This window comes from Onychomys torridus, chromosome 7 (assembly GCF_903995425.1).
Source record: "Onychomys torridus chromosome 7, mOncTor1.1, whole genome shotgun sequence".
NCBI lineage: Eukaryota > Metazoa > Chordata > Mammalia > Rodentia > Cricetidae > Onychomys > Onychomys torridus.
Window position 1 is genome coordinate 81,585,242 of NC_050449.1, and position 20,135 is coordinate 81,605,376.

At 35.4% G+C, this 20,135-nt stretch overlaps 1 protein-coding gene across 5 annotated transcripts in view; it reads right to left on the reverse strand.

The window, feature by feature from the left end:
* Positions 1-11,889: 11,889 nt before the first annotated feature.
* Positions 11,890-20,135, reverse strand: part of LOC118586892 (synaptotagmin binding cytoplasmic RNA interacting protein) — a 35,076-nt gene continuing 26,830 nt past the window's right edge. For 2 of the 5 annotated variants that reach the window (XM_036192345.1, XM_036192343.1), the window contains 2 exons: positions 18,427-18,793; positions 11,890-16,433 (listed from right to left, as the gene is read on the reverse strand). In XM_036192345.1, the coding sequence (XP_036048238.1) occupies positions 16,392-16,433; positions 18,427-18,793 (409 nt within the window). In that variant the 3' untranslated portion in view covers positions 11,890-16,391. Of the gene's footprint in view, positions 16,434-17,659; positions 18,794-20,135 lie in introns of those variants that run through there. The other 3 variants (XM_036192342.1, XM_036192346.1, XM_036192344.1) reach the window with 2 other exon arrangements.

Sequence of the window (20,135 nt, forward strand, 5' to 3'; positions counted from 1 at the left end):
ACCTGATTCTTTAAAATCCACGAATAAAAACAAGAGGATACAAACTTCATCTAAGAAAATTAACCTTTATTAAATGCTTCTTCAGTCTTAAAAGTGTACTACTATTTTAAATAATGGATTTAATGAAGTGTGAAGATTAAACTGGGTGAAAAGTGCTTATTAAACATCTTTATACATTAATACAAGGAATTTGTTTTGGATTTCAGATCATGAAAATTAAAGCCTAATCCACTGGTCTAGATGAAATCTCTAGAGAAGTTTGCTTCCCTTCCCCCCTCCCCAATCTAGGCAGTCTATTTTGGTGGTCTCTGACCCCATGACTATTGAACACATGAAACATGTACTGTAGGTATAAAATATAAAGCAAAACCAGAACGTTTTTAATCCCAAAATTTAGAGCTTGAATAGTTTGAAAGTTTCTTTTTATTGGGAGAAAATTCCTAATATGTCCTGGACTATTATTACCATAGGCAGTGCAAGGCCACTACAATGTTAAGATTTTTGCAACATTGTCTCACACTGTAGCTTGGCTGGTCTTGAACGCTTGACAATCACCCTGCCTCAGCCTCAAGTGCTAGGATTACATGCTTTAAGCCACAAGGCTCAGCAAATGTGAATTTTTTTTTTTTATAAATAGTGCAACTGTGTACTAGAGGTGTGTTTAGAAACTAAGATAATCCATCTAAAGGCCCATAGACATCAAACTTCAATAGTATGTCCATTATTTTAACGAATATTTATTGAATAGCAAGTAAGTGTAAGGCACTGTGCTAGATGTGGTGGAAGATACAATGAGTTAATAGTTGAGTTTCTGACCTCCAAAGGCTTACAATCTAGTGAGGGAGACAAGTCACACAAAGATGTAATGTATAACACAGGGCAGATTTAAAGGCTATAATAGTTTTTTTCCCCCTAAACAACAGGTAATGGGGCAATTTTTAATGGGTCAGGGTCTGGAAAAGCCTCTGGGAAGATACTTGCACAAACAGCAATTATGTTTATTCTCACTTAAATTTCATAAGTAATTAATCACTAGACAAAGTTAAATGTAATACCTAATGTTTCCACTTAATTTAAACCTGATTTCTCTCATCCTCCCAGTATATCCTATAGTGTATAGGAATCTGAGGTAGTACTAAGTCTCAGTTTACATTATACTTTTTTTTCTTTTCTGGAGCTGAGGATCGAACCCCGGCCTTGCGCTTGCTAGGCAAGCTCTCTACCACTGAGCTAAATCCCCAACCCCAACATGTACTTTTTTAAAGACAGCGTCCAGCCTTGAACACCCAGCAATTTTCCTGCCTCAGCCTCCTAGGGTTGGAATTAGACAAGAGACACAATGTGTACTTAATCCTGATGCTAAATGAAAAACACATTTTAACATAGTTCCACCAGGTGCACAAATTGGGCACATGAGGAAGAGAAGGATAATAGCATACTCTGTCCCTAGAAGCCAGTCCCTCCCATCAGGAGTTACGTTTATTTAAAAGTCCCCTCCCTACTCAGTCTTAAATCATTAAAAGTATTTTTACTCATTCTTTACAATTTAACTTTATTCTCAATATCGTCTTTCTCCCTGAAACCTATCACTAGATATCAACATCTGAATATAAAAAATCTATACAAAAAAATGTACATTTCAAGTCCTTAAAAAAAAACAACTAAAATGAAGATTAATTCACTCATGAGAAATATTTTTTAGAGTTCTGAGGTGTTACTTTCAGGCAGGTGGTGGCGGCACATGTCTTTAATCCCAGCACTTGGGAGGCAGAGGGAAGCAAGAAGATGAGTTCAGGACACGCTGATCACAGGACAGCCAGGGTTACACAGCTAAACTGTCTCAAACCCCACCACCACCAAAAAGTGTTACTTTCATATTCAACATTTTTGTGGTATTGAGGTAAACCTCCACTAGGAAGAAACCAAGAGCTACAACCTTACAGAATCAGTGGCTCAAGTACAGATATTCCCTGGGTAAATTAACCTACCACCACCAAAACTCTATGCCCATCTAGGGTTAGCACCAGAAAAGTTAAATTTTATTTCACATTTGTTGATTTATTTCTACCTTATGACAAGCTAGATTCTAAAATGTTATGCAATTAAGTGTGATTCATAACTTTAGAAAATGTAACTGCCTGGCAATGGAAAACATATCGACTCACCTACTTAAAAAAATACTAGGTTGGAAAAGGCACTTATAATCTATTCTCACTAACTTGTGACAAGACTAACAATGTATATTTGTCTTATTTCTTAAACAATTAAAATACTCTATAGTAACAAGTGTCATAAAAAATGTTTACTGTATTACTTCAGATGCTTAAATGTCTACATAAGCTATCTTTGCAGTTTAAATATTTAACACAAAATATTCCAGAAGTTTTTAACAGTTCTTACCCTATCAGTATTTCATAACTGAAAGCACTTTGAGCCCAGTGTGATGGTACTGTGTAATTCCAGTGTTCAGGAGGCAGAGGACTGCCCCAAGTTTGAGGACTTTGTGGTGTACATAGTGCTTCCTTAGACCAGCTATGACACTGGGCAAACCAACCCAAAGGGGGCAGCAGGAACAAAGCACTTTGACATGGGACTTATAGTCAATCACTCAATTAGGCTTTTGGTACCAAATGTGGTGGTTCACAGCAGGAATCCCAACACTTGGAAGAAGCAAGAGCTTGATGACATCCAGGTTACACAATAAGCTCCAGCCTAAACTGGGCCAGTGTTCTTGACACAAAAACAACAAAAAATGGTGAATTTTTCTAAAATTAGTATTTTAATTATAGTTCTACTAGTAAAAACTTAAATGATTTAAATTTTACCTTTCCTTTAAAAAAAAATGGATGTCTATTATAGTTAGAAGAAATCCAACATAGAATATCCAAACTTAAATTTTGAATAAACTTATTTTGGAAATTTTTGTTGAAAAATATTTACTGGAAAACTTAAAAATGCAGTTACTATTTAGATGTGTGCTTCTTTAAATCACATGCACACAAGACTATGAAGATCCTAATTTTTAGTGTAATCAGTCTCACAGCCCACACTCAAGAAAATTAGCTCTACGGATTTTCCATGTGCTTGGATAACAGATCAGTTACTTCTATTGTAGTTTTGTGCAAGTGCACACACCAAATAAATACATGATCAACTTCTATTTCTTGAGGCTAAATAGCTAAGCTGCCTTAACAATGCATACAGAAACAATGAGGCTATCAGCCATGGAGCCATTCTGTGGGGATTCATTACTTCAACTTGAGAACTGTATTGCCACCATCCCTAACAGACCCTTTCAAACACTAGGTCCTCAAGATGTTGAAACCACAATCGACTTAAACTTATTTAAAATTATTTAAGTGTATGGTCATGGGCAAATTCCAGTTGTTGCCTGTTTTGTTTTGTTTTACTTTCCCTATGTAAAGAAATCATGGAAAACTAGGGAAATTCATGTAATTACCCATGGAACTGCTAGAAATTCATTTTGAAAGGTATCAGTAACAATTTAACTGGTTCTGAAAATTCAGGTAAAATTCTGCCACAAAAATTTTAAAACTATGACTTTCCTCTCAGATACCTTTAGGTTTACAAAGTGTTTCTTTTTCCCCCTCAAAATAGACAGCATACATAACACACATGAAAAACCCACTTAATTGTCCAAGAAAGCAATGGCAGATTCTCAACTTATGTTCACAGTTTTGATATGCTTGTAAGATTTTTGTCTGAAGAAGGTAAGTGTGGCACAACTCTGAAACATGAAAAACATTAATGTAGGGGGCTGGAGAGGTGGTTCAACACTGGCTGCTCTTCCAGAGGACAAAGATTAGATTCCAAACACATGTGGAAACTCAAAACCATCTGTAGCTCCAGTTCTAGAGCATAGGGCATGTCACCCTCTTCGGGCCTCCTCAGACATAGCATGCACATATCGGACAGACATACATGCAGGAAAAACTATAAATACACAAAAAATTTTAATGTTATCCAAAAGCAGATAGTTGATACACTGATGACTAGTAAGCTGGAGTCTACTTAAAAAGTTTGCAGTTTCCATTAAGCGGCCTGCATTTAATATCAAAGTGTTATTTATTGTCTAAAATTGTGTTTTTTTATTCTCCTTAGAAATTTAAATTATGTCACTCCAGCCAAATGTTTAAGAATATTGTATGACTGGGCGTGGTGATATAATAAAAGTACTCTGATATGTAGAAACAACTATGAGCAGATTTACACATAATGCAGAAATCAAACAAGCCTTGAACTAAAATAGGGAAGATAAAATAGGGAAAAGACAATAACAAGTGTGATAAGAGGCTAGAAGACTATTAAGTGCTAGGTGGGTGGGTTTTTATTTTTCTTTTTGGCTTTTTTGAGACAAGGTATCTGTGTAGTTTTGGTGCCTGTCCTGGATCTTGTTCTGTAGACCAGGCTAGCCTCGAACTAAAGAGATCCTCCTGGCTCTGCCCCTCCCACACCACCAGGCTAGGGGATGAGGGGGAGTATGTGGGAGTGGCTCAAGACTGATTTCAGTAACAAGAAAACACTACGAAGGCTAAAAAGCTTTAACAAACACCAAGTTTTGTATAAGGATGAGAACATCCTGTTAATAGCTACTAAAAAAAAAGTGAGAAGAAACCACACTTAAATGTCCATCATTCTAATACTAAAAAACTCAGTAGAAACAGGTATAACTAAAATTATTAAGTATAACTTTCAATAGAAATTGTTTATTCTGTGTGAGGAGTGTAGTTACTGATACTTTGGGGACAGAGCATGTTAACTTGAGTTTTTATTTAACCTATATTTATTAAGAAACATCCTAATTACCAATAAAATAGTTGGTCCAGGTGTGATAGCATATGTATTTAGTCCCAGCAGAAAGGACGTCAAATCTCTAGTGAATTCCAGCACAGCCTGGTCTAAATGGAGGGATCCAGACCAAGCAGGGATAGTGAGACTTGGTCTCAAAGAGAAAATGAAATGAGAGGTTCAGCCTAAATTTTCAGATCAGGCTCAATAAATTATCACCATTGTTTTGTTTGTTTGCTTTTCGAGACAGGGTTTCTCTGTGTAGCTTTGCACCTTTCCTGGAACTCACTTTGTAGACCAGGCTGGCCTCGAACTCAGAGACCCGCCTGCCTCTGCCTCCCAAGTGCTGATACTTGTAATAAACATATCCTAGAAATAAAAATACACAACTTCTACAAGAATATTAGTTGGCATTTACATGACTTAAGTCAACTCGAACTCAAACATTATCACAGCAATTTAGAAAATTTAGGAGTAACAGTAATGCTCTATGGCTTGATCACTTTTCTTTAAAATGGACTCAACATTAGCTTCCTTACTGAAAAACTCTTTCCCTGAAGAGCAACTAAGGAACAGCAAGATAATGTACTTGAAATGTTCATGATGGTTAATGGATAGCCTCACACACGGACAAAAAAGAATAAAGAAAGATCAGGCAGGAATAGTATGATCAAAATGCAAGAAGCTACGTCATAGAACATGGAACAATGCACTATCAATATAACATCATATTGTCTTCAGCAGGCATGAAAACGAGAGTTTGGAAATTAAGCATGTAACTATACATAGCTGCTTCTACCAGTTCCCATGACTAAAAGGTTTTACTGATTTCACCTAAAAATACTAAACTTGGTGGGAATTATTTAATTCATTGGAACCATGACTGTTTAGAAACAGCAAAGTACTTTGCTTTAGCAACCTGTATCTTGTCAGTTTGTGAGAAATGAACATATACAACAAATCAGTTGCCAGAATGAGAATCCCTGTGAATATAAACATACCAGTCCAAGTGTCAGAAATCCAACAGTTTTAATTTGAATGCCTAGGTTTCCTCTTTAGTTTCCTGTTATATGTACACATAGACTGAGCTAATTGAGCTTTGTGGAAGGACGAGAAAGTTCTATTAGCATTGAGAAATAACTGAGATTTTTATATTCAAAAATCTTAATTGAGTAAAATAAAGATCAATATTTAGTATAAGCCTAACTTAATGATCTGGAAGTCCCAAGAATGACCAAAAAAATGTCCATACTTAAAGAAAAAAATAAGGGATTACTCTTTAACCAGTTTAAGAACAGTATAAAGAAATATATTCCAGGGTTGGGGATTTAGCTCAGTGGCAGAGCGCTCGCCTAGCAAGCACAAGGCCCTGGGTTCGATCCTCAGCTCAAAACAAAAAAAAAAAAAAAAAAAAAGAAATATATTCCAGAGAAGACAAAAGAGCACTCATCAAATCCCAGTATCAAATCTGAAAGCAACCTGCAGCAATAAAAAAAAAAAAACTGAATCCTTATTATCTAGTAAAATATGAAAGCTGCAAGATGTAATAGAAAAAACAACTCAGTGGTTTTGTTTTGTTTTTCCGAGACAGGGTTTCTCTATGTAGCTTTGCGCCTTTCCTGGAACTCATTTTGTAGACCAGGCTGGCTCCTCCTGCCTCTGCCTCCTGAGTGCTAGGATTAAAGGTGTGCACCACCACGGCCCAGCCCAGTGGGTTTCTTAAACATTGCGAAACCCTATGCTAAAATGTTGTTAGGAACCTTTGGTCTTATTTCTAGACACTTCAAAATAATCTGCTTTTCTCAGTGAAGCATCAATTTGTGTAATAAAATGTCCTTTCAGATATATTTAAACGTTCTTTTCCATGTACCCCAGGTTAACACTCCTGGTGCAAATCAGGCTGGCCACCCAATCCATCTGCCTCTGCATTCACCACCATGCCCAGTTCTCCCTAGTGCTAACTATAAAGTGATTGTAAGATGTGATATCTTAATAAATCTAGTAATATTTCCCATGATGTACTCTACTAGACATTTCCATTTTTTAATTCAGCGTTTAAACTTAACGACACTGAAAAAGATTTTCTCCTGCAAAAGTTGAAGAACTGAAGCTCCTCCATACTCTGTACTTACTGACAAGGGAGGCAATAGGCAAGGGCTCTTGGCTTGAAAAAGTAGAGAGAAAACTGGGGTGAGAGTTGGAAGACCACTTTTAGGGTCTGACCAATCTCAAAGTGAATACTGTATAAGAAGTGTTCAAGACTCCCACCATTCAATGTTATTCTTGTCTGCTCCTAATGTGAAAATAAAACCTGAATGGTCCTTATTTTTTTTCTCTCAGAGGATTTGCAGTTGGCTATCCCAAACGCATTAACAAACTTTATCAAAATTTCTTTCATAAACACAAATAAGGAACCACCAAAGAAAAGAGAAAACAGAAGCATAAAATTAACCAGGTGGACCCTTTTCAACGTACTGGATATTGTAAGCTCAAAATTCTCCCACTGAATATTAACCAATGGTTGAGTCCAGAAGTCCACAGCTGAGTATACTCTACCAATTACACATCTGTAGAAATTGCAAGGTGGTGACCTCACAAGAGAAGGGACCCACCACAAGTCATGAGTCTTGATCAGTAGTGAATTAGAGCCTGTAAACAGCTACTGTGGTCTGATTTAAGACAGTGAGGCCCTTCTTAAAATTTAAAATATAAGACTGATCTAAGCAGTGCACTTGAAATCCACATCTGCCTCTAGATTACCTTACTTTCAGAATACCTGTGTCTTGATCTTCATGCTTAAAAACTGAATAAAAATATTTTAATAAATTCAAATCTACTATAAAAAATTTTAAAAAATACAATTTAAAAAAATACAGACAAGGCATAGTGGCACTGAATTTTAATTCTAGCAATTAGGAGGGAGACAGGAAGATCTGAGTTTTCAACCAGTCTGGTCTATATATAGTTCTTGACCAGCCTATCTCTCAAAAGTAAATATCTCTGTGTGTAAAAATTCTCAGTAACAAACTCAACACTTGATGTTGAAAACAAAATAAGCCAACTGAGGGAGTCAAGACTATTCCATAAAGAAGAGTAAGTTATGACCTATACAGGAATCCTGAAGGTGGTTGTGGAGTCTGAATGAAACTGCTTAAATAAAATTAAACTTATCAAAGGATCTTTGAAGTTCTGAGAAAGAAATGATTCCCAACTATCAAACAAGAGCAAAGTGTAATAGTTACCTCCCACTATGAATAAATGTTTAAAGGTCATGAAGCATTTTCTCCAAGTACAACCTGAAAACAGATTCAAATGGAACTGAAGCACAAGCTATGGAACTTGGCAATACAGTAAAAAAAAATAAAAACTATAAAAAACAATTGTCACAATGTATTAGGAAAATGAGTAATGAGAAGCCACCAAGGTTATCTTAAAAAAGGTTAACTAGAAACTCAAGAGAAGGGGGAAAAAAATCAAGTCGTATCTCTATAGTAACTGCAATGTCATCTACCTAGACAAATGGTGATACATTAAGGGAATTCATTTTGTTCTCCAAAGGGCCCATTTTGGCATAGAACTATACATTATATACTATACTGTTTTGGCTATCTTCAGTCTACTAACAAGGTAAAACCAAAAAAGTAATTACAAGATGAAGGCAAAGCAAAGGATTCTGTGCTGTTTACTTATTTTAGGCCATAGTTTAGCTTTTGTGTCCCACTATATCCTCCAGGATGGTATCATGTCAATTCAATCCTGTCTCAGCCTGAGTGCTGACATTACAGATGTATAAATTTTAAACTCGGAACAAGTTTTTTCTAGCAATAACGATAACCACATACCTAGCATGAGCCAAATTCTTCAAAAAAGGAAAATACTGCTTAGACATAGTAATTAAAAGATTTAAAAAAATAAAATAAGGGCTGCTTTCTCTTCCAAAGGTCCTGAGTTCAATTCCCAGCAACCACATGGTGGCTCACAACCATCTATAATGAGATCTGGCACCCTCTTCTGGCCGGCAAGGATACGTATAGACAGACACTATACATAATAAATAAATAAATCTTTAAAAAAAATTTTTTTTAAATAAAATAAAGCCAGGCATGGTGATGTACATCTTTAATCCCAGCACGTAGAGGAGACAGAAGCAGGTGGATCTGATTTTTAAGGCCAGCCTGGCCCACAGGTGAGTTCTAGGGCAGACAGAGCTACAGAGAAACTTTGTCCTAAAAACAAAAACAAAGAGGTTAAACGTTACTACTAGAACTGCAGGAGCTCGGAATGCGCTGGAATATAGAATTCCTATCCTGTGCTGCTTAAGTTCTTTCCAATAAGTTTTAAGTTGTTATCAGTGGGAATGGGTGCAGAGTGCAGACTTCATATATGTAAGGTCATGAATTCCACTTTCAGTACCAAAGGAAATAGTACTATTCAAGATAAACTCTTAATTATAAACACAATAAACATGAATACCATCTTTACTCAAAACTAAAGCCTTTTTTTAATGATCTAACTTTTATTTCCTATCACTTGGTAGATTAAAAGGCTATTCATGTAGATGTACCTATTTTCTTACCAAGCTATATTTAAAAGCATAGAAGTGTAGATACTATTAAAATCAGTAATTTCCAAACTTTAATTAGCCTAACGGCTATGTACATGTACTGTGACTAAAAACCGTCATCTCAATCTTTAAGTACCACTACTTCATAAATAAACATGAAGAATTTTCTGTAGCATAATGCACTGAAACTAGACATTATCATGAAGGAAAATTGACAGAATCGACTTTCAGAGGGTCACTGCTAAGGACAACTTTTAAGCATCCTTTTCCCCTCCAATTTCAAATTAGGAAAATATAGTGACTTTCACACAAGTATTTGAAAATCTATAAAAGACATAAAGCATTTAAGTCATACTGCATCTGGTCCTACAACTGAAGGCAAAGCTACTCATAATTTTTGTAGTCATACTGACAATTTAAACATGGAACTTCATAACCTTAATTTCTATCTAGGATGGCAGCATCATGTTAGCATTTAAAAGGATTTTAAGTGAATTAAACAGTACAGCAAATTCCCTGACTATCTACAGAGGGAAAAGCACTCAAGACTGTTTTTGAGCTGCCTGCATAACACTCAGATGTCCTGCCCTCAAGGGGCTTCCATTCTAATAGAAGGCAAAAATAAAATAAAATAAACATGATCATAATAGGCAACTTAAGCAAACTGATGAAAACAGTAAGCCATACAAACTGAACAATCATAATATCTTCTCTCTACAGCCTTTACTTGATGCTCCTAAATTCTAAATGGATTTTCAGAAACCCAATAGGTCCGTTAGAACTTGTATAATTTTATAAAAATAAATGCTGTCAGAAGGCATGGTAAAGTCTAAAGGAATTGCATTTGCCCTTAATAATACTGAAGCATTCTCAAGAAATAATTTTTTACTAACATGTGAGTACTATTTCAAGAAGAAAAAAAGTAAAGTGAACTCTATTACCCAAAACTACACTATACATACACGTTGACTGTAGAAGAGAAGTGCAATATACAAACATATACATGAACTTTCCTGAATTGATTAGCTTTTGTTCTCTTACGTTTTTGTCCCGAGGGACATTCAAAATAAGTGAGAACAAGTCATGTATGCCTTTTTCTAATTCATCATGGCATATTAAATAATTTCAAGCAATTACAGGTGGAGCTCCTACCTCTTCAAGCTTCTCCCTCAATCTCCTGTGTAGCTGGGATTATAAGATGCACTACCAGGTACGGCTGACTATTCTATAGCCAATATAAATTCTGATACTCTCTTTAGGTTTTAAATGATATATATGCCTTCAGGTTTGGCAAACTTGCCCTTCAAATAGTACAATACCAGTATTTCATAAATATCATGACTACTCAAATTTCATCTCATTTTAAAGTTACCACCATCAAATATCCCCAACACAAAGGAATGGAAAAAATTCTGTGAGATGCCATGTAGAATCTAATTTTCCCATAAATCTAATTTTACTGTTAGGAAGTCTTATTTGACTCAGCAATCTGTAGTAACGGCCTGTCTACCCAAATCCTTTTGACTTCTTTCCCTGAAAAAGCAAAATCTGATATAACTTTTCTCCAAGTTGAAATTTCACAATCCTTTCAGAAGAATAGTTTAAGGAAATCACAATACATAAAAATTACATGTAACCTTTGTAATTCTCAAATCAGAAATCAAGTTTAAATTGTAATAATAAACTAAGTCATTTAAGCCTGTAAAAAGCAACTTCTGTAGTGACCCTGTTTTTCTCACAACTAAATTTATTACACCAGAAATACACTTGAAGACAATCTCTAAATGGCTTCCGAAGTGATTTACCAGGACTTCCCCAATCATGTCTTGAAATATTCTCATTAATAAATACCAACTTGGGTAGCTACAGCATTTAAATCAAGTAGCAAAGTTATTAATGTATTTCAAACCACCCCTATCTCCTTCCTAGCCCCCACATCTAACTAGCCTGGAACCGGGAGCCAGGAAACCCGGAATATACTTACAAGTCCTGTACGAGGCCACTGACTTTAATATGCAATGGAGCAGAGTTCATTCACATAAACTCATTTGTAGTAATCTAAATGCAAATTTTATCAAGAGATCATTTTCTTCTTCCCCTCTCCTGAATTATTTGGTACTTCAATCTCATTTTCCAATCTTCAAAGAAATTTTATTTGCCAGAAATAAAACTGGAGAATAGAAGAACACTACATGGTGAAGCATGTTCCCAAAACAAATTATCATGGAGTTCATGAATCTATTGGCATGTATGTGACCAAGTATTTCCAAAATTTAAAATTAAACGAAGACCAGCCCAAATTATTTATTCTATACATCTCCTCCCACTTATGTGGCTTGCAATTAGAGGTATTTAGGGAATTTGTTTCTACCATTTCCTAGTTACTTTGAATGTATGCATGATCAAAAGGCGATAGAGCTCTAAAGATTCCAAGTGTCTACTAAAAAGCTGTTGAGTGAAAAATGATGAAATGGAGAACAATCACAATAACTCTTGGACTCCTGGAGATCCTAAGACATGCTACAAAAATAGGTCTTTATTCTTAGGAAAATATAGTCAGAGCTAGCTTCCTTATGCTATACATAAAATCTTAACATCAGAGGCAGTACAGATAGTACAGATAGTTTTTGAACTGATCTCCAAACAAGCACAAACCCACTACGTTGGGAAAAAAAACAGGTAATTTGAGGTTTTTGGCGAAAGACAGTACTTCACACATCTAATCCAAATCAAAAAGCCTGCAGACAGCTTTCAGTGAGACGAAAAGAATGAAATAAATATAAATTCTATGGATAAATAAATGTAAAAGAATTTAAATAAGCTAAAATCTAATTTTTTAATTAAAATACTCAGGTACAAGCTTTTGTTTCTCAATGTCAGACTTCTAAATGTTTACCAGACTACTGTGAATATTACAAACTTAATCTTTGACCCAGAGTAATACTGATTTGCGTTTGCAAAAAAGGTTGTCCAACTGAATGCTTCTGGTCCTGAAAAACATTTTAGGTACATTATTGAAGGCAGACTGTGGTGTTGTTTTATGTTTTAAGAACTTTTAAAAAGCGATAGACTCCAAAAGTCCATCTATACATTGGCTCAGTTTTTAAAAAATGCCTGTGTGAGCCTTGGTTCATAATTAGCATCTTTAGTGGCATGCCCTATTGAGTGGTAAGATTACTAAGTAAATACTACACAGTAAAAATCATCCCAAGAAGTCTGTTCCATGTATTGTTAAAGTAAGTTGTTTATTTGTTAACTTTATACCCACCGATTTCCTGTTTATGTTATGGGTAAGTGGGGAGAAAACAGTCTTGGAGGGTATTATTGGAGTTTTTAAGAACCTGAGCAATCATTTACTCTCAGATCGGCTACCGTTTTTCATGCATGAAGCCCTTCTGTATTTTAATTAGTGACTACATCATAACATGATGTATTTGCTGTTTCTGACCAAGTAATTTCAAAAAAGCTGTACTAATTTTCCCTTGTGGTTTGATGTTCATCCTAATACTAAATACATCTTTTCAAATATCTTATATACAATTATATAGCCCAGATCTCCCCATCAATCCATTTGTGTCATTCCTAATCTGTCATGAGAAAACGTTTATACTTTTGTTTAGTCAGATTTGCATCAAGTAGTAAAAGTTCTGCAGTAATCCGTAAGTTTCTCATGATGCTGTTAAGTGCCATCGTGAACATATTCCTTTTGTGCAATTCAATTCTCCATTTTTAACATGTGATTCAATTCCAAGGACTAAAAATCTTGCACAAAAAGCATGCTTGGGAAGAATATAATTAATACAACTTTCTCACAAACTAACTTCCTAAAAACTGATAAGCTAAATTTATGAACACTTTTGATTGCCAAGTAGTCTGCAGAAACAAAATCTTGCGTCTGTTTTGGTTAGGTAACTTTTCAACAATCAAAATTCTTTTTTATAAACTTTTTACCTCAAGGAAGGGACTATTAAAACCCTTTCCTTGACAATATATACAAAACTTGCCATCTGTCCATTCTTTGAAGCTGTCAAAGCCAAGAACCCATAAACAAATCACAAACGCAATAACCTACATTAGTTTAACATTCCCCCTTTTTAACATGTTGACATTTTTACTAAAGGATTAGTTATTTTCGCATTTCCATTTCTCATATCCCATTGACATTCCATATAAATTGCATTATTGCTTTATAGGCCACACAACATTCAAAATTATGTTTATATGCATTGCCTGTTTTTTCTTGATTTCTGATAAGAGTTTGTTACTGATTTTACTACAGAAAATTGAAGTTTGAAAATACCACGGTTAGTAATCTTCTCAGAACTTAATTGTTCACATCACTAATCACTACATGCATATTTAGCTCTGATTATATTGCTCAAAAACTGCACCCATTATCAGAACAGTGCAAATGATATTTAATTTTAAAGTAATTATAATGGCTTAAATTCAAAGTCATAAAAATGAACACTGTCAAGTATTTTCACTTGAGTTTGCATTTCATCACCACTGTTTACAATTACCCTTAAGTATAATCATCAATTCTTCACAATTTCTTTTTAATCAGTTTTCCCTCCCATGTCCCCAAACTAAAATAGCCAAGTCTTAGAAATCCATAGAGCTTAATACTCCAATGTTTTCTTAAAGAACACATTTGTGAACCCACAAAAGTGTTCATCTTTCAACTTTGTCAATGCAGTAAAGTCAAACATCCTGTTCTAGCTTCCCAACAAATAAATCCAGGAATTAACTAAAAGACCTTGACAGTGTCCGTTAAAAATGGTATGACAGTTAAGCGCCAATAGGCATGGCAATGACCTCTTAGATGGGATCATTTTACTCCTTGGACCTGGGAAGTGCCAGCACCAAGGATTACACTGAGATTCTATTTTGCTGAAGGCTACATAATATTGACCCACTTTCCACGACCTAGTGTACTTACTATGTTAGAATGAAATGTACATGTTTTGTGTAGCCCTCAAACTTACGATTTGAGAGATGTACTTTTTAAAAAGCACAGGGTAATATATAAAATCAGTGGAAGAAAGTTTCATTAAGCACCAGGAACAAATTTTTGTCACCCCATACTCATTTTGTAGGTAAGTTTCAACAACCGGCAAGGCACATTTACATATATTCCAATGAATACTTATTGACAAATTTTAAATTACACTCTATGCCCCAGCTATCCCAGTAACTGACATACAACATACTAAAATGGTTTATTAAGGTAACAAAAAAATAAAGAAAAAAAAACCAATTAATGGGAAACATACAGGCTATTGGCAACCACTATTCTAGAATTATGTAAGTACAAATGAACATACTGAAATGTGTGCAATTCTAAGTTTTTAAACCAGAAGATTTTGCTATACTAACACACATTTATATTAATGACACATAAAAAAAATAAAAACTTTATTACAAAAATAAGTTACACTCGCCTCCAGCTTACAGTATAAAACAATTTTATTTGCAGGAATGCAAAAATGATTGTTTGCCATGAGCATTTTGAACATATGACATGTCTAATTTTCTTGTTAAATTTGCATTTACTGGGGAACTGGTGTGTATAAAACCTTAATTAGGTATAAGCTCTGATCTTCATCGTGGTGCCTATTGGGTATGTGATATAACTGCAGTATCCCTTTGGGGAAGGGGAGAAGGTATTTCTTACACCAAGTCCTATTTAAACTATCATTTTACTTTTGACTTTAAGCTATCAACTTAGGACTTGGCAAAAAATTTTTTGAGGGTGATTCAATAGAGGATGCTTCACCACTGAACACTCACTGTCATCAAGGTGCTTTAGAAAATTAAAAACATAGCACAAATGATTGTACTCTACTCTACAAGTTATCATGACCTGCATAAGAAATGGAAAGCTGATTCACATTTTTATAGTGATCAGCAGTAACAAATGCACTAATGAAACATACCTTTTACCTAAAAAGCTAAACTACAGCCATATACTAATTTCTATGATTTATGAAAAAACTTCAAAATATCCAAATGTCAGGCTTTGCTGTACAATTGTCAGTTTTAGTCTGACTTTTTATAAAGGGACACTGCAGTATTTAGTACAAGTTCGGATGCACTTTTTTGAACATCTGATGTCTTACAAAAGTAACATCTTGCTAAACTATTATACATCCAAATAACTACAATATCTGAAGAAGCAAGGCTGCTTTTTCAGCCACAAAATACGACAAAAGCAAGGCCTGTTATGATGGTCATGAGGAAGTCTTACAAGCCTCTGAAACTAAAGGCAACTAAGAATGTTACATTTGGTTTATTAAAATCTTACCCTCATATCATATTTAACAAGCCTTGCTTTTATCTACAAAGATTTTCTATGTACAGTACAGACAGGGTATAGTTCAATCCTCTGCTACTGAGGTAGTTAACCAACCCTTTAAAAAAGGTTCTGAAAAGAACCACTATCTGGAATGCCTGACTAACCAGCTCTGATGATTACACCTGAAACTGCATCTGAACACAATTCAAAAGTGATTACTATAAAAAAGATATAGACAATCATGATTAACCTTGGTGAGCAGAAATAAAATTTAAGGGTACCAACAGTGGCATTCATCTATATCACTGCAATAAAATTTAAATGCACAAATTCAAGAGAATATTTCAGAATACCACTGCTGAGATCCTTAATTAAAAAAAGAGGGGAAAAATCTACTTAGAGCAGATTTTTTAAAGAGAAGAACTTTATTCTTTATTAAGATACCATGCTAGAAGTTATGAAGGATTTTTGTTGGAACACATTTGGAAAATAGAGTAGCTTTAGTTTAATAACTTGCACTGCAGAGAAAATTGTTAAAGAAATTCATATCAAAGTCCAAGTATTAGTTCAATGTCCCGTATTTGATTCCATGATCTTCATAGGAAGGTCTTCTGCAATAGAATATGCTCCTATACAGCCGAGATATTTAAGGTTGCTTGATTTTCCTTACCATTACTCCACTGCAAGCTTCTGGTGTAATCCCACATAGCAAGTCAGTCTTCATTGTAACAGGTCAGGACCGGCCTCGACCCCTTTTCCCTGCTAGCCAGGTAACAAAAGGAATCAGTTAGATAAATCATTTTAAATTAATTATGTGTATATACATAATGATAACATTAAAAGTAAGAAAGCTTTATATAATACCCTATCTTATATAATCTCTATCCAACAAGTTAGTGCCTGTAGAATAACTGGATTTCCTTTTGCTTGGTTTTTTCACTTGCTTTCAGTTGAATCTTGAGTTTGCTTTGGGGGACAGGTATTTTGAAAACCCCACTTTTTTTCCACAAACTGATTTTATTTAAAACTAATTTTAAAAATACTAAGGAAAAACCTAACAACTTAACACTTTAAGGGACTTGTCCCAATAAATTTATAAGTATTCCCATTTGAGACATGGAATAATCAAAGAAAACATCTGAGATTTGTTTACCTAGTAATTCAGAATTCATTAGTTTACATTTTTTTTTTAAAAAAAAAGCACACTCCTATGTGTCTGTCTCACTTGGACTGTCAAATATAAATTTCTGAATTTTGGGAGAATTGCAGGTTCACTTTGGACCTTACATCTATCCCCACCACTACACAAAAAAGAAAAAGAAAAAACACTTTAATTTTTCCCATCATTGCTATTATTGACCATGTAATGAGAATAAATCTCAAATACAAATGGCAATAGCCATTAAATTTTTGATATAAACTAATTTGTGAAGTAAATTTAAGCTTTCAATATTGACTAATTAAAATGTCCTTTTCATTTTAATTGGAGGGAAGCACAATGAATTAAAGAAAATTCAACTCATAAACACTCACATTATTCCCAACATCACAATAGTGTTTCTTTGCTGTCCCATGCTGCACAAAAATAATCAAGAGGGGCAATATACTAAATTGAGTTTTACACTATTAGGATAAACTTCAAACAACTAAAGTGTTAAGTGTATCCCACAACTCTTTGAGACTACCTGTAATTGTCCTTGTTATAGTTTATCATAAAGTTAAGAGCTATAAAAATACTTACCAACTTAAACTTACTACACATGCTAATTATAAATTTTGGCTGAGAACATGAGTCTGTTGTGTAACAGCACTTTAAACCAGAAGCAGAGAACTGCAACAAATCAGGGTTGTGTAATATGCAGACATATTCCACACAAGGCTTTACAAGGCACAAACCCCTTTAATTGGCCTTGACATGCTATACAATTTGAACCAAATTTGCAGAAAATTTTGTGAAAAACGAATTGTAAACACAGTTTTAGTAAGTATACATTTAGATGTGAATTTTTTATTGAAATTAACAACAGCATAAAGAATACAAGTAGCCAAATGGTTTTGAAAACCCAATTAGGTCAAAGTTCTAAATTAAAAATAGCAGTTGTGTACCAATTTACCTTATTCTAGCAATTTAAGTTGGTAACATACAAATAGTTGTTCTGATACAAGATATTAAAGACATACTTGGTTTTTAATCAACTACCTTTTCAAGACACCAAATCTAAACGCTACCCAGAAACATTGTATATACTACAGCCAATGAGCCAAATTCTCAAGCAGGAATGCAAACTCATTAACTATTTTCCTCTTATCTAAGAATACCTTTATTGGAAAAAAATTAAAAGTAAAAATGAATCAGTTTGCCAGAAGCAGTTAGAAGTGTGGCTTTGTTCGTGTCCAAGCGGATTGTTAAAATATATACATAAAGGGAAAATCTTGCCAGATGTCTCAAATTATAACGGCACCTGTTCAGATTTAGGGCCAGTTTCTAGTCAATCTATCAGTCTCCAATTTTACAGGTGCCCTATTGTTTCTATTTCCACTGTTGCCCAAAAGTATCCTGATAGAACTCCTGGTTTTCAGCTTTGTAACCATAGTTACCAGAATGATCACCACCTTGGAGCGGTTGCTGAGCAATGGGTTGGGAGCCCCAGTTCTGATTATTGGTCTGGCGCCGCTTGGAATCTGGCTGGTTGTACCCATCAGCTTTGCGCTTTCCTCCTACATTTCCACCGCGGCCACCCCTTGCACCACGTACCCCGCGGCCTCTTTGTTGTTGGGCACCTCCTCTCGCACCTCGAACGCCTCTTGCTGATCCAGGGCCTCCTCTCTGTGAATAACCGGCTCTACCACGGGGAGGAGCAGCCCCACGACCTCTGGATGGAGCAGCACCCCTTGCTCCTCTACCACCCCTTCCTCTAGCTCCAACTTGAAAATCTTCATAACCATAGTATGGATCTTCATATCCACCACGATAGTTATGGTAATCATAGCCATAATAATCATAATAATCTTCATATCCATAATAATCTGGAGGATATCCATAGCCACCTCTACCTCCACGCCCTCGACCTCTTGATGGGGGGGGCATATGAGGTGGACCATAATAGTAGTAATCATCATACCTATTAAAAAGAAAAAAAAAAACACACAAAGATTAGAGTATAAATCAAATTAGTGATTAGTGCAGGCATTTGTAGCAATCAAAGTCAGATTTTGTTTTTGGTGTTTTTTCTGAGACAGGGTTTCTCTGTGTAGCTTTGCGCCTTTCCGGGATCTCGCTCTGTAGACCAGGCTGGCCTCAAACACACAAAGATCCGCCAGCCTCTGCCTCCCGAGTGCTGGGATTAAAAGCATGCGCCATCAACACGGCAAATATTCTTATTCTAGCATAATGATTAGTATTTCTGACTTAAGGAAGAACACACGACAACAAGCTAATGTATGCAATGATTCTCATCAGAAATAATGGTTCCGTTTCAACTCCTACCATTGGGTACATTTGGTAATGTCTAAGGACATTAATGGGTGCTACTGCTATCTAGAAAAGGCTAGGGACGTTGTTAGATGTCTTACATTAAAAAATTAGAAAACCTGCCAGGCGGTGGTGGCGCATGCCTTTAATCCCAGCACTCGGGAGGCAGAGGCAGGTGGATCTCTGTGAGTTCCAGGCCAGCTTGATCTACAAAGCAAGTTCCAGGAAAGTCGCAAAGGTACAGAGAAACCCTGTCTCAAAAAAACAAAAACAAAAAACAAAAAAAAAAAAAACAAGAAAATTAGAAAACCTAAAATGTTACTCACATAAAAGACAGAGAAGCCATAGTGATAGTGTACGTAGTTAAGAATAGAAATTATAATTTATTGTTTTTACTTTATGTACATTGGTGTTGTTTGTAGGCATGTCTCTATGAGGGCATCAGATCCCCTGAAACAGGAGTTACAGACAGCTGTGAGCTGCCATGTGGGTACTGAGAATTAAAACTGGTTCCTCTCTAATAGTAGCCAATGCTCTTAACCATCAAGCCATCTCTCCAGCCCCAAGCATAGAAACTCTGGGGCCAGAAACACTGCCTTAGTTCAATGCCTTCTCTATACTAATTACTGTGTAACTGGTCTTAGGCAAGTTGATATCTGTGCCTCAAGAATTTCCTCAAACTGAGTAAAAGATTCGGATGCAATGTGGATTTTCAAATACATGTTATTGCATTTATCAAGTTACAAATACAACTTCTCTCATCTCAACCTACAATAAATTGTGATACTTATATCTGATATTAATAATCTCTAATGGTCTAAAAGAAATGTGAGCTGGGCGGCTGTAGAGCACGACTTTAATCCCAGCACTCGAGGCAGAGCCAGGCAGATCTCTGTTAGTTCAAGGCCAGCCTGGTTTCCAAAGTGAGTTCCAGGAAAGGCACAAAACTACACAGAGAAACCCTGTCTCAGGGAAAAAAAATGTGAAAAAAA